We start from the raw sequence: 16025 nt of genomic DNA, 5'->3' as shown, positions 1-16025 counted from the left end.
GAAACGCCAGAGCTGTTTACTTAGAGGAGTACAGGACTTCTCTGCGGACCTAGTGCTGATTACAGTGCAGCGTATCAGCCAGGGCTAACCATTCTTTGCCTTAGATAACTTTAGTTAAAGAGTTGCAAGCACCTCTATTTGATTATCATTGAAACTGGACCTTTACCAGAATGATGGAGCTAAATGCTAGGCTTCACTGAAGCCTGACCCTGCAGTTTTGCAGTCAGTGTGTGTTGCACCAGTGGGAACCCTCAGCCTTAGCATTTCGTAGGAAAGGCATGGTCTTGATGCAAACTTCATAGCCTCACCCTCATCAGATACGCTGGGCAACACCAGCTTTCTTATCTAGCTACCATGGCTATATCTGCTGTGGTTTACCATTATGTAAAATTCTCTGTGGTAGCTTTATGTTAGTCGGATTTCTTCTGGTGGTTCTGGTGATAACAGCAGAAAGCTCAGGGTGGGCTGCGTTGGTGAAGAGGACAGAGGGCTGGGATTAGACTGTTGAAGGCATCTCAGTGGGTGTTAGTATGCAGTAAGTATATTGATGCATAGCCACAGGAAGGGTTGAAGGAGAAAAAAGGCAGAGTCGGGTCTAGTACTATGATCTGCACAGTATCATTGGTTAGTACAGACCTACCATCTATATTTATTGTTACTTATATTCCTGTAGCACTTCTGGACTCTTAACACCTGATCCTATTGATACTAGTGCTGTATAAAGAGAGTAGAAATATATAGTGTGAAATTCCTGAAGAGTTGGCCATCTACATATAGCTCAGAGAGTGGGGAACAAGGAAGCATTAGGTAGGATCAAAACAAGTGATCTTGGCACACCAGAATCTTAAGTACCTTCACTGGTTTTGCTATGCTTTGTAGTAAGTAATATCCTAAAGGGGAGGAATTTGAAAGAAAACTATAAATTAGTTTTGTACATGTTTCCAGAGAGCTTTTCCTCAGTCAAGAGAAGATGCAAAGGAATCACGATCCCTGGAGGTGTTTAAAAAACATGTAGATGTGGCACTTAGGGACGTGGTTTAGTAATGGACTTGTCAGTCCAGGCTTAATGGTTGGACTTGATCTTAAAGGTCTTATCCAACCTAAATGCTTCTGTGATTCTGTAGTTCTGTGATATTTTTTTGGCATAGAAGAGCTTGAACCCATGAGATGGAAGAGCCTGAAGTCACAAAATACTGCAACTGAGAGAAAATATTCTATATGTAATGCCACAAAGAAGGGAATAGATGGATGCAAAGCAGAGTGACATAGTAAAAATGACAGGCAAAGAAAATCACCTTTGCACCAATCTCTGATGCCACTAAAAGCTTTCATTGCTTTGTTAAAGTGGATGAAAGGAAGCTTGCAATAGTGCAGAACTAAGTGCCAAGAAAAGACACTGTGCAGACAGGTAGGGAAAGTTGCAGTTTATGATGTCTAAGGGTAAAGGGAAAGATAACACCAAGTAATAGTTATTTTGTTCTGGAGTGCATGTTTAAACATTTTGTTTGGTTGCTAACTTTAAAGTATAACCAAAAATACAATGAATTTAACCTTTCTTCTCTGGCTGTTTTTAAATAGTGTGGCTTTGATGTCAAAAAGCCATTTTATCTTTTCACTCAACTTAGTCCATTCTTCCATTCATTTTCCTAATATCGGTCATTGTTTAGGCTCATATAACAGAGAAGATAATTAGCCTCCTAGTGTTTAACAAGTACCTACATACATGTGTGATTCAAATACCCACATACACTTATATCTACCAGGGAAACTCAGAGACTACATCAAAGAGGGTACCGAAGGAAGGCTTCCATGGACTATTGCTTACATGCGTGAGCATTTGCTCTTAAGGTGTGATTCTTTGTCCTGAACAGGAGCAGCATGTTTAGAATTAAAGATATGAGGAATGTCCTAAAGTTGTTTGCAGATACATCAGAGTGTTTTCATACAGGACAGCAGCTAAACAGTTAAGGGAAGTTCTGTCCAGTGTAAATGCCTGTAAACCTTACACTTCAAGACTGTACTGCTCACAAATGCAAGTTTTACCTCACCATCAGAGATCTGATGCCACTGTACAGTCCAGTGTTTGTTGCTTTGCCCATTTAAAAGACTGAGGATGTGTCATATGCTTGTTTGCAGACTTTTTATTTTTACTGCAGACTAATACACACATCATATCAAGCAAGAAATACTGTGCATTCAGGATAAGATTTATGTGCTTCATCTTCACGTCTTTGCAAATAGGAAATAGGCATTGCTGAGCTAATCAGCAGAGTCCTTGTCTTGATTTAGAGAAGCCTATTTTTAAATCTCTGATCTTTAAGGGCTTCTCCCGGTTTAGTAGGTAAGTTTGTTCAGCCTGTACATGCTTTCTGGAAAACAGAAAAATTGAAGTAGGTCAGCTTTTTTGCATCTGAACTGTCCGCAGAGCTTATAACTGTTTAATGCTTCATTTCATGTGAACACACCAAACTTTTCTGGATAGAAAAAAGAATTATGTAACCTTGAGAAACTGTGAAAGCAGAATTGTCTGTTTTCCCAGTTTACCTGAAATCACTGAAAATCTGAATAGTCAGCATAAATTAATTAAATTCATTAGCCACTTTTCCCCTTTCTTGTGAAACCTTTAGGTTCTGATGTACATAGTTATGAACATTTGCTAACTAGCACAAACTGATAATTTTTTAATTCATTGAAATATGACATTTGCTTTTCCATCTTTGACTGTATCCACACCTTGAATGGACTATTCAATAGGGTGGAGGTTGGTGGCTTTCATACCTGTCTTTCTCTCTCTCTAGCTAAAGCTGCAGTGGACTGATGAGGGAACGTTGTGAATACTCTTTCATTCTCTTTTTTTCCTCAAATTTTGACATACTGGAAGTCATAAGTGCCTTTAAAATCAGGCTGCTTTCCAAGCCAAAATACATTACAATAACTCTGTAATGCAAGAGGTGGACAGGGGGCTGACCGAGGAGTGCAAATTCCAAATAGAATTAATTATTGCCTTGATACTTGAAAACATATACATTCCTGCCTTTTTCATTTTCTTTGTATTATATTGTCGTGTTTTAACCCCAGCTGGCAACTAAGTACCACACAACTACTTCCTCATTTCCCGCTCCACCCTCCAGTGGCATGGGGAGGAGAACTGGAAGAAGTTAAAAACTGTGGGTTGAGATAAGAACAGTTTAATAATTGAAATAACAATAATAATTGTAATGAAGAGTGGAGGGAGAGAGAGAGATAAAACCCAAGGTAAAAAGAAAAAAAAAGGTGGTGCACAATACAATTGCTCACCACGCACTGACAGATGCCCAGCCTGCCCCTGAGCAGTGATTAGCAGCTTCTGGCCAACTCCCCCCAGTTTATATACTGAACATGACATTCTATGGTATGGAATATCCCCTTGGCTAGTTCAGGCAGCTGTCCTGGCTCTGCTCCCTCCCGGCTTCTTGTGCACCTGCTCACTGCCAGAGCACGGGAAACTGAAAAGTCCTTGATTTAGAGTAAGCACAACTTAGCAACAACTCAAACATCAGTGTGTTACCAACATTATTCTCATACCAAGTCCAAAACACAGCACTGTACCAGCTACTAAAAAGAAAATTAACTCTATCCCAGCCAAAACCAGGATGTAGATATCATTACCCTGGCAGTTAAGCAAGAGCTTGAAGTAGTGATTTAGTTTATTATTTACTTCAAAATAGGATAAAAAGAATACTGCTGGAAATTATAAAATGCGGTAATGAAATACAAGAGGGTTTAGAATTTCATTCTCGAAAGGGCCCATCATGCAATTGAAATAATTATGGTGCTTTTACTTAGTGTAAGTCTTTTTAATAAAGAAGTGGCTGCTGCATTATGCAGTATTGATAAAAGAAAAAAACCTGAGCTACTGATTTTCATGTGAATCAGGATATGCATGGCATAATATGATGCTTACAATGCTACCATTTTAAAGTAACTGTATTGCCTCTATTTCATTTCTGCAGTTTGCATAATTCTCACTTTGTTAGTATTCTTATGGATGCTGAGATCTTTAGGGGAGCCATGTAATAGTGCAGAGCACTGTAACATAAAATATTAATTATCATCATGTACTTCAAGTGGAATTTCAGTCTCATTTCTGTAAGCTGTTAGTTGTTTAAGGAATGAGCGTAATTTGTTTTCCTTCAAGGTACTGTGAAATGTAAACATGCAGATAGTATAATACTTCCTTCTTTTGCAGAAACGCTAAAAGACCTCATTTTTGTATCTGGAGATCCCATCAGATCCCACAAAGCCAACAGGGATAACCTGAATCTAGAACACATTGCTGTTGCAGTAAGCTGTCCTGGAGATAAGGAAGACAGGAGTGCATATACACCATAGAGGTGGTTGTCATAGCTTGCCAGTGACAGTCCTCTGCTGCTGCAGGCAGCGTCTGTTGTGTGAGATAAAAGCTACTGGTTTTGACAGCGTTTGGCCCTCATAACTGCTGTGCCACTCTGAAAAAAAAAAAAGGAAGTTAATTGCAAAGACTGGAATAATTTCAGCTCAAACCAACTCCTTTTGTCTGTCAGCATTTATTTAGCCTTTTCTGTGAGGGTGTGGAAGGGGATCTATATTTCTCCCCCCTGGTAACTTGGCATATATATCAGTTTTGTGCCACTGTGCCAGTGGTGTCTGTATTAATAATCTCATTACGTTTTAGCGTTCTTGCTGTAAGCGGGCAGAACTCAAGTTATGTCATTAAATCAATGTCTGACCCCAGCTATGCTGACATACTGAGCCAAAAGCTGTCTGCTTTTCTCTTCGTATTCTTGCTATTGTATGGGGTCATCATTTCTTTGTTTATTTGCCCGCAGAGAAGTCTTCTGCCTATTAGCACTTCCCTCCTTCCCTCCTTCGCAGGAAGGAGACCAAAGGAAAGCTGTCCGTTTTCAGGGGAGGTAGGGCATATGGTAGAGCATCTCCTTCGTAGCAGTCCTCAGAAGGCTTGGAGGATATCTGAAGTGCTTAGCCTTAGGCTGCATTGGCTGTCTTCTTCCCTTTTAACTCTCAGCAGGATCTGGAGAAGCAAAGGAACTTGTAGCCCCATTTTGATTCATGTTATGGAGAGTGCAAGGCTTTAAGTAAATTCCCACAAACTTCTATCAACACAGGGCTGGAGAGCAGAGGGAGAAAGAACAGCAAAACTGGAAAGCTTTAGTATTGAGGACAGGAGAGAAGAGGGAAGTGCAGCAAAATTACAGTGGACTCATGCAAAGGAATGTTGAGGGCTGTTGGGGATAGGACCTTTGATAGGTGAGAACTAACTGTAGAGAATTAGATGTTTTGTGAGGGACCAGGTGTATTTTTTTGAACAATATACCAGGGAAATGGAGAATTAATTTATGTGAGACACTTCCAAAATTCCTTGGGTCTCTCAGTAGGTAAGCAGAGAGAGCAGATTCATCTTTTTGAGAACACTATGTGAATAAGAGTTTTCAATGAGTTAATTTATTTTGCAGGCTTTATGTGTTTATTGATGGAATTTGTATTTTGGAAGCTAGATTCAGAGATTTGTTCTGGATTTTTCTGAAGAGAGTAAGGCAGTTGAAGGTGGGGGGTGGAGAGAGAATTAATTAGTGGGAGAAATACAGAAAGAGTGGAAGAAAGCCTTGCAAATGTAAATGTAAGCTTCAGTGTGCAACAGGAGATTGCTTTATACTGGAGGGTAACTGACAGGTGCAATTTGGGTGAAATTGCAAGAAACACAGCCTCATATAATGTTTTTAATGTTACTTTTTATTTAATGGGTTTTTTTAGATTTTATGTTATTTTTGTTATTTAATGTTTTTTTTTAGAAAGGACTTGTAAAGATTTGGGCTTTTTTTTGAAAAAGACTAAGGTAACATAATTTATAAATAGTGTAAACTAAGCTGTACCTCTAGATGTGCATAATAGACACTCCTGCTCATTACGTGGTTTTCTTTCCTCCCCGCCACTAAGAGTCAAAATTTGTGATGCTGATAAAGGCAGTGTTGTTTCAGAGGGACAGGCACATACTGGCTTTGGCCTGATGTGAACACGCGTGTCTGTATATGTACATGCATATGCATATATACACACAGCACAGATGAGAAAATTGGTATTTTCTCCATCCACGTTTAGAAGAAATGTTCTTGTGTATGTGTGCTGTTTTAAAAGGTAATAAGATAAGAAGAAATACTATAGGAAAAGATCATTGAAGGACTTGGAGAACAACAGGGAAGTATACTAAAGTGATTAAATATTAAACTTATTATTATTTTTAGGCCCTACAGAAAATCCTAAGATTTTTTTCTTTTTTTTTCTGTATGCTAAATACTAATCTAATCTTATTTCCTCTTTAGCACTTGCTGTAACCTTGAGACACTAGTTAAGAACAGGTATTCTGCATTTATTTGCTAATATTCTGGAGTTTAAAGGTTGTTTTGATCACCCCCTTTGTTTATGCACTAGAAATGGGATGTGTTCAAATTTTCAGCCCCTGCAGAAAAAAAGCAGAACTTTTAAATGTTGCTGCTCATTAATTATTTTGACGCCTTGACAGTTTACCAGCCTGTAATTACTAACTTTTCCTATTACTCTGAACTGAAATAGCTGTAACGTGTTCACTCTGTTTACCAGGGATGAATCACCTGATGCCTGTCAGACTTCTACAGCAAAGGAGAAACTTCCGCTAAAAACTCTGCAAAATGCAGCAGTAACATCTTGAGGGTTTATTTTATTGTTTTCAGGGTGCTGGGTGCACTGCACTGGTGGTAGCTGTGGTGGCAAGGAAGTTAGAACTTACCAAAGCTGAAAAACATGTGCATAATTTCATGATGGACACCCAGCTAACTAAAAGAGTAAGTCACACTTTATATTTGCAACTGTAAAGGAAATGTGTGTTAATTTATTTCTGTATTTGTTTTAAATAGTCTCTTGCTCTGATCTACTGAACATTTTCCACGGGTGTGATTTTGCAAGGAGAAGGAGTCGAATGCCTTGAGCTTTTCTCTGAATTGAGGCAACCATGAATTCTCAACAGATTTGGAGGATTGGAATATTCTTCTATGAGGGGCCCTTACAGCTGGAAGATAATTGATATAACCAACAGCTAAATGCTGTGAAGCTAAAGACTATTATATTAAACTACAAAAACTTTCATGCAGCACGTGAGAAGAACATATGACATTTTTGTACCTAAATTGTTGAAATGCCTGTTATACACAAGAATCTAAAGCTATGAAGGACATTCTTAAGAAAAAGACTTTCATAGTTTCTGAGTGAGACAGGTTTTTTAATTGCTTTGTGTACTCAACACGAGGATCACTTAGTGGCACACAGTACTGAAGTGCCTTGGAAGATGTATGTAGATAATATTTTTAGAAGAGATTATTTCAAAACCTCTTTATAAATCATTGGAATTCATAAAAAATGTATTTTTTAAAAGTCCATATGAAATACAATTTAAATTGTAATAACATCTTGGAAAATGAAATAATGCGGCAAACAAGGCAATAAAAATCCTTTATTGAAATAAACAGGTCAGTGTTGAGGGAACAAGCAAATGAGTAGGAGCTACTCAATCCTCTCAACTTCTTCACTCTTCCATATTGAGAAAAGCCAGTATGGGGGGGAAGGTCCTTACACAGGACCTCAGCAGAGCCTGTCCTTGCTGACACGAGGAGAGGGATGTTGATGCCTGAGCTGGAAGCCATGCTCCAGAAGGAAGGAGGTTGGCTGCCTCGGTACAGCTCTGCGCAGTGGTGTGCTGCCACAGGTCCTCTGCTGTGGAAAGCCATGTCACGTCTCTATGCGCTGGTGTCCAGGACACATCAGTACACCGCTATGGTTGTGCTGGCTCCCTCGTCTCTGTGCTGGTCACCACTAACAGGTTGTACCTCCCCTAAGCAGTCAGAGTGGGGAAAGACTAAGGATGAGTGGGAAGGCAGTTCTTACAAAGCTATAAAAGGTGACTTGAGATGTCTATCTAAGCTTGTATATCTACACTCCTATTATAGTCAGTTAAGGTCTTGTTGATAGTAGACCATAGACAACAATTTGTTCCTTCCTAACGCAGGCACTTTTCTAGTTTAATCTGACAGCTGAGTTCAGAATGTCTTTCAGGATGGAAAAAAGTTTTGTAAACATTGGCCAGGTTTTGAGTCTAGTGTACATTTGTGTCTTTTAAAGGTTACTTTATTCAGTTATCCTTCATCTAAATCTAAATATCAGTCTAATACTGTATCCAAGTGCTGCTTTGGTAGGTTCAAAGCCATGAAACTCAAATCACATGAAGAGCAAACAAGCAAACAAATCTGAGATGCATGTTAGGTCACAAATTAGTTACACAGATACTAGAGAGGTTTCCCACAGCTTGATGATAGCCATACCTTGCGGAAATGCAAGCACTGGGTAGAGATTGTGTGGAGGTCTCTAAAATGCGATTGTGCTTCCACTGAAGTCAGAACCAATGTTCTCCAACAATTCTACAGGTACAAGATGGGGAGCGCTTTCTGGGAAGAGCTACTGCATGACATTCCTGCGATGCCTTTACCTAGACATTGACTTAGCTCCGACACTACAGTGACTGGCATGATATAAAGTCGGAGAGAGAGAAAATAAAGACGTATAGTAAGGACAGTTTTCCTTTGCAAGTAACCTAGTTGTTCTGTCATTAATCAACCTTGCATTGAAATTCTTTGTCAGTTGTTTTCAAGCATTCTTGAAAATTTTAGAGGGCCTAAGAAGGAACTGTAGGTACTCTAACCTTTAACAATGTAGGGAAAACCTCATTTCAAAAAAAAAAATTCAAAGCAGTTATGAAGTAGAACATAGGCCACATTAATTGACAATTTTTTTTTTATCTTCTCAGAGAACAGCAAAAAATAAACAAGAATAAAAATTCAAAGAAAAATGAAAGTATGTTCGAACAGCTCTGGAAATTTAAAGTCTGTTAAATGGCTAAGAAGAGGTACCAATCATCAAACAAGAATAAAAGAAATGTTATGATCCTATTAAATACATATAATTAATTATCATACAGATAATGCACTGGTGTTTCCTAACTGTAATTTATATTGCCATAAACACCAAATGGTGCTAACTGTTTAAAGAGGGACAAATTATTCCCCAATGCAAAGAGAGCTGGTCCCACTGTCACATTTATAAGTAACACAGAAATTGCTCAGCAGTCCCCTTGGTCCATTTATTGCTTTCTGCCCTCAGTGCCGCAGGTTCCTGATGTACCCAATTCCCACAGTTACGCAAGGCTGTTAAGTGCTTCAGCAAGAGTTTATACCAGAAAAGAGAAAACATGACATAATGGTACTTTTGTCAGCCTGGTGTTTTTCTTTCATTAAACAGGTGAAAAATGCAGCGGCCAATGTACTCAGGGAAACATGGTTAATTTATAAAAACACAAAGCTGGTTAAAAAGATAGACCATGCGAAAGTAAGGAAACATCAACGCAAATTCTTGCAAGCTATTCATCAGTAAGTACTATTTTGCTGTGGTTTTCCTCTCCAGGTGTTTTCTCTCTCTTAGTTTCCCTCTCGCACATAGTTACTCTTAGTCCCTGTGTTGCATCCTGCCCTCTCCCTTGTCCCCCCACCTCCCCCCCTTCATAGAACGTTGCTCTGGAGGTTGATTTTTCTCTAAGGCGAAGCTGTAGTTTTACTCTGTTACCTGTTTATGGAAAAATTAAGAAGTGTACTGGCTGTGTATGTCCAGTATGGGGTAAATAAAACTTTTTTTGTCTTTTTTTTTAGAAGTTTCCCACACTTCTTGAATTATGTAAGACTATTCTTGTCTTTTGCCACTGAGACTGTCCTTTGTTGTTACAGGTAGTAAGATACAAGCTACAACAGACAGAAGAAAATGAAAAAGTTTCATTTGTAGTAGTTGTTTTAGTAATTTAAATTAATTTATATATTATTTTTATATAATTTGTATAAGCATTAATAGATTTATTTTAATAATTTAAATTAATTAAATAAAATAATTATGTGATATAAGAGAGCCTATGAGTATGTATGTAGTGTTTAATGAAAAGAATATGCATCAAGTGAGATTGTACAGGCCAACAGCCATTGGTTGCCTCTCTCTACCACATATTCTCAGTGCATAAAATTGAATGTTGGTATGTCAGTTATGACCCCTGACATCCATCCTAGAAAATAAGAGTATATGCCAACAGTCTGTGTGTGACCTTTGAGCACCTCTGGCGTGATTGAGATGGGTTCTTCCCATCTACTGAAACCTTAAGGAATTGAAAACAAGCCAGATAACTGTAACCAGTGTTAGGATTAAGTTGAATTACAGTACTGCCAGACAATAAGTATTTATCTAAAATTCATAATACATATTTGTCATAAAGTACATCAAAACCAGCAGAGTTGCACAATGATTCAGTTACCCTTCTTTAGACTACATGGAGACTTCAGTTCCCAGGAACCACAAATTCTTCTTGAAGAATAGTCAGGACCCATGCCACTATTTGTCTGCTATATTCGATGTCCCCATCCAGCCTGAGGCAGCTGTTTGTGCAGTCTATGAAATTAGTTCCCACGAGATACTGGGGAGATGTAGATAAACTGAGTAAGTTTAATTTCAAACTGATGTCTTGATAGCATTTGAGTGTGGGTCTGTGTCTGATCCAACCTGTGGGAGATGCGAGGGAAGCATCCATCATGAAAAAAGAAACCTATGTGTCATCTTGAAGGAAAAATGGGAAGGAAAGGTCAGGTTATCATGTTTCCTATTAATAAATCTAGGCTAACAGTCATTGTTTCTCTGTTTCATAGCAATGTTTTAAAGCAATGGGCAGCTAAGCTTAAGATATGAAGTAGTCTATAAACCTTTATCACTATATTGTATTTAGCAAACTTGCAGGATTAAATGTTACTGTGATACTGCAGAAATACTTGAAGGAATATAAAGATAACAAAAGTCAAGGCATTTTTATGTGATTATATGAAGTATGTTTTCCCAGTTTGGTCATCCTGCTTAGATTAAAACATTGGGAGGCAGAGAGGAGTGGCAGGGGTTCTGGGATAGAGGATGGCACGTCCTGTGCATCCTTTGCTGGACTTGAATCCTTGATTGCAAAGGTTATTCCTTAATATTTTAACTTTGCTATTTATTTTGTGTGTCTGTGTGTGTTTGTGTGCGTGCACATGTTCAGAGAAGAATCTAAAAAGCACAGCAGGCTCGATCTGCAGCTTTATATATCAGTCAAGACCAGAAGAGCTTCACAGGATAGGAAGTGTTATTCTGCACCTGCCTTTAAAATTCACTAATGAGCAGGGGTGGAGAAGGTGGCAGCAGTAATTTTTTCCTAGCTGTGCCAGCCAAAATTTGAACAGCTATGTTAATAATGCATTTCCCTCTGTTCTTTAGCACTTTGCATCCCATTCCCAAAACTTTTGTATGTAATAAAAAGAAGAAGAAAAAAAAAAAGGATAGTTTTCTCAATATGCTGAAGAATGTGCCATGGATGAAAACATTGCTCTAGCAGTTTGCTTTCTCCTGGCTGTAGTGGAGTAGATGAGTGCAAATGATTTTTTTCTCCCTTTACGTCTTCAAACTTTACTCAAGTGACTCATGGTAGTATACGGCTCATTTCTATCCTTCTGGATTCTTAGGTTTTTATTGTTTCCCCTCCTTTCGCCTTTCCAACCATTTCACTAAAGACCGAAATAAAAAGAGTGAAGTTTCAGGGACAGTTTCATACAAGAAGCCAGAGCAGATCATGGTAGCAGTCTCAAACTCACGGTCACAGCAATAAACTGCCTTCAGCTGGTCTGGGTCTTTTTTGTTTCTCATGCACACCAAGTAAGATGAAGGTGAAATCATCACTCTGAATGATACTATTAAAAGGCCTTTTGTGTATTGTATGAATAAGAAAATCTACAGATAATAGTTAATGGAAAGGTTTGCAGCTATTACAGGTTTCTTCATCATGAATGCGAGTTAGACTCCACCTCAAAGAAGTAGCAATTCCCTAGGACTTTCCACTTGCTGAATCGAGCCCACTGTGCTCATTTGGTTGTTTTAGTATATTTTACAGTTTCTTTTCTTTTGTTTTGTCTTTTTATTTCAACAAAATGAAAATAGAGCTCGGAAGTAAGTTGTATAAGCTGTTCCTTTCTAAATTTGCAGAATTTACCACTGTCTGCATGCAATAAATAGTCTTTATTTGTGAACTTCAGTGGTCTGATTGCTGCCATGGAAACACGATCCAGAATCATGATCTTTTGCTGTGATAAGTGAAGTTCATAAAATCAAGATGTTTCATATTTTCTCTTAATGAATTTAGGAATGAAAGTCTGACAGCTTTTGTTAAATCTGGCTGCTGCAGCTAAAGACTTGCCATTACCTAGAGATACATTTTTACGGTCTGTGATAGGTATTGGGTTGATTAACATGGGGCATTATCATGTTGATGTCACTGGTACTTGTGTTGCTACAATAACAATGGATTTCTTGAAATTTTAAAATTCAAATACTAACTGGCAAACAGATGAGTCAGTGAATCTTCAGAAAAGCAGAAAACACATATTCTGCAAATCACTTGAGAGTTGCGCACCAAAACACTAGGGTTATCATTCCTCAGTCAAATTATTTCATGCTTACCTTTGAGTAATTATTCTGTTCTGAGACTGTAATGATAGAGCTCCATACCTGGGAGACACCTCCATACTTTTTACTTTAGAATAGCTGCAGCTCATAGCCCCTGAAAGCACCATTCCTACAGTCTGCATTTATGTTGTGGTTTGAAGGAAGTCTCTAGGGGAAGAAGAGCATATGACACTCAAGTAACAAGCCACCAGCATGTCATTTTTATGTGAACAATTGATTTCTACCTTAACAGAGTTAATTCCATGTGTGTTAAAAGCTATTTCACTCTTCACAATTTACTTTCTCATGGTGGTTAGACTAGATACAAAAGGAAATGCTTGGTATCTAAAGACAGGAACAAAAACTTCCTGATTTTGGAATATCTTCAAGAAGATTTTCTTTAAACTAGTTTTCTAAGTAACACCATCCCTGAAAAGAAGGCAGTGTATGCATTAGCAATCCACCTGCCACAAAATGCTGCCAAACTTATTTTCATTTGACAGCTAACCAAATGGTTGGTTTGGTTGGCCCTACATGCTAGTAGGCTGCATGGCATCTCATCACACATTGCTTAAAACTGATATGTTGGTTTTGAGAAATGCTATTTCCTGCTTAGAACAGCCACAGGAAAAGTCATTGGAATTCCAAGTATTCCTCTGTTGGGAAATGTTGAACAAATAACTTGCACTTAAGGGAGAAATTGCTTGTTTGTGAACATTGCATCTACAAACCACCCCTTTAGTAGTTAACCTGAAAAACATGGGCTTTGTTTCAGGGAACATGTAAGAAGGGTCATGTATATATCTTTCAAAGAATGCACATAACTAATAATGATGCAGACAGATAGGCTTGAAAGAGAAAAACATACCCTTGTTGCTGCTTCATAGTTTTTCAATGTTGTAATTTAAATCGTGCATTGAAAAGGAATGTCTAATGTAAGTTTAAAATGTAATCACATTTAGATTCATGATTATGTAAGAAAATCAAATGTATTGGCAAGTAAGTTGGTTATTTAGCTGCTGGTCAGATGGAAGTTCTGTTTAAAGTAATGAGAAACTCACTTATCACTGTATTTCCATCAGGTTCAAACACCTGCTAACCCAGTCCATTTCCGACAGAACAGGGCTAATACCTGTATCTAGTCATGTAGGCATGGGAAGATTCTTGATTGATACAACATTAATGACAAAAATCAGTTGTTCTATGTTTCTTCCTATATCTACTTGTCACGATACTGAGGCTTTGAGGAATGTTTTGGCTTTCTTTCATATAGCCTGGATAAATTGTTACCTCCCTTTTTGAATTCAACTTTGACCACGGCAAGTGGTATTCTCAAGGACATCACATTTCCTTGCTCTTTCTTTATTGCGGTGTTGAAGAAGCATGCTTCTCATTGTAGCAGGCACATAACCAATTCTGACTTTACACAAAGTACTCAAGGCATTGTCCATGCAGTATTTGCTCTTATAAGTTTTGTGCATGCTTTTTAGAAATCCTAAGATGACACATACACCAAAAAAATCTGACTTAAAATTGCACTTTTTAGATTAAGAAGTGTAAAAATGGAACAAAGGAAACTGAATGATCAAGCCAACACTTTGGTGGACCTGGCAAAGGTTAGTAGAAAATTACCGTTACTTTTAACGTGCATCCTTTCAAAATGAAGAGTTTATAAGTGAAGTTGTTATGCATTATACATGCAAATATTGTTAATGAGTTTGTTATTTGTAGAAAATGAAAAGATGTGTGTGTTTTGTGGTAAAACCTACTAAATAAACCATCTTGTTTATGGGTCTGGCCAGAGTTTGAATGCACTGTATTTTGGGGGGTTGTTTGGTGGGGTTTTTTTGTACAACTGAAGAATTCAGAGGCTGATTCTGAGAGCTCCTGAAGTGACTGCAGTGGTGCTGGTGAATGCTGAACTGCGAGTGGGCTGTAGTAGTGTAGTGCTGCATAGTGAAGAGATTTCCCGTCCGGTGTCAGTGACTGTGCCATGAGGGACCATAGTACACAGGCTCTCATGCAGACTGGAATTAGAGGTTCTGGTTTTCTATTCCTGTTGTCTTATGTAGCAGTGACTTTGAACAAGTAGGTTTAGGTCTGCATTTGTTTAAATTTTTTAAATGAACAATAGCTGCCTACTTTGCCAGTACATAATAAGACTTTATGGATCTTTTTTAAGACAATTGAGATGAGGTAAGAGGCTGTTCAGTTGCAAACGGCTTGTCTGTTGTTGCTGGGATTTTTTATTAATATAAAACAGTAACTAGAGAGTTAGAGGGCTGAGCTGATAGCATTCCAGGTTTCACATTAGACCTCAGTATATGACAGTTACTTTGATTAGCGTTCTTACTACATTAGAGGCATTAATGGACTTTTCCTAAGGGTTTCTTGTACACCTCTTCATGTACCTAAACCCCCTCCTCAATTAAAAGTGTATCAAGGCAAAGATTAAATTATTCAGTGTTGATTCCCCTTTTGCTTTAAAGAACCACCTGACAACCACAGTTGCTGAAAATACATTTCAGTCTAATGCTCCTGGCAACTGGTGAGGACTTTTCAGATACTATTAAATGTAGACTGCTTTGCTATCAAGGGATATGCTAGCATCTTGAAACAGTGGGCAGAGAAATGGGTTATCGACACTCATCTGATGCTGAAGTGCTTGACACTTCAGGCAGTCAGTCATTCAATTAATTTTCATTGCCTTTGGATAGTTTATAAACTTCAACCAGTTATTCTACTGATTTACATCCAGTTTTAATTTGTGAAGTCTCAGTCTATCAGAGGAAGAAATTGAGTCATTATTTGTAACCAGTTTCAAGTCTCAGTGGAATAACACATTTCGGATTACATTTTTACTGACCACTATGGCATTTTAAAGTACACCCTATATACTTGCTGTAGCCAAATACTGTTTTATGGAGGGCAGACAGATTGGGGAATGCAGAAGCAGAGAAGCATACAACTGAGCTTTTACTCTTTGCACTACATTTCAAAAACAATCCACCCAACTACTCTTAATACAGCCAGTTTAAGAAAACCTAGTCAGTTTAAGGAGAAAGCAAATGAACATTTGTGTTCTGCTTAGAAGAATGAAGGTATTTAAAACCAGAGGAAATACAGGGGAGTCAAGGCTGTCATGGCTTTGGAGGCTTTGGTCTGCTGGTGGCTTACACAACTGACTGTTCACAAAGTGCATTTCTAAGCACCTGAACTTCTAGAAGAGGTCTTGTCTTTTGTCTAATCCATTTAGACCTTGACAACTAAGGTGCTACTCAAAATATATTACATTTCTGCTCAACAAATTTAGTAGAAAGTTTATTCTGAGTCTACAATGAAAACTAGTTCACAAGACTAGATATTGTTATAATATTCATATTCTTGGGGATTTTTGTGAAGCACAAAACCAT

General features: G+C 38.1%; 1 protein-coding gene across 1 annotated transcript in view; it reads left to right on the top strand.

Moving 5' to 3' along the window:
* The window catches only part of KCNN2 (potassium calcium-activated channel subfamily N member 2), a 76141-nt gene that overhangs the window by 55952 nt on the left and 4164 nt on the right, over positions 1–16025 (top strand). The window contains exons 5-7 of the mRNA XM_040580531.1: positions 6744–6854; positions 9358–9485; positions 14159–14228. Coding sequence (XP_040436465.1) covers positions 6744–6854; positions 9358–9485; positions 14159–14228 — 309 coding nt within the window. The remainder of the gene's footprint in view (positions 1–6743; positions 6855–9357; positions 9486–14158; positions 14229–16025) is intronic.

Source organism: Falco naumanni, chromosome Z (genome assembly GCF_017639655.2).
Source record: "Falco naumanni isolate bFalNau1 chromosome Z, bFalNau1.pat, whole genome shotgun sequence".
Lineage (NCBI taxonomy): Eukaryota > Metazoa > Chordata > Aves > Falconiformes > Falconidae > Falco > Falco naumanni.
Note: the sequence above shows the minus strand (reverse complement) of the source record. Positions and strands in the feature narration are given on the sequence as shown.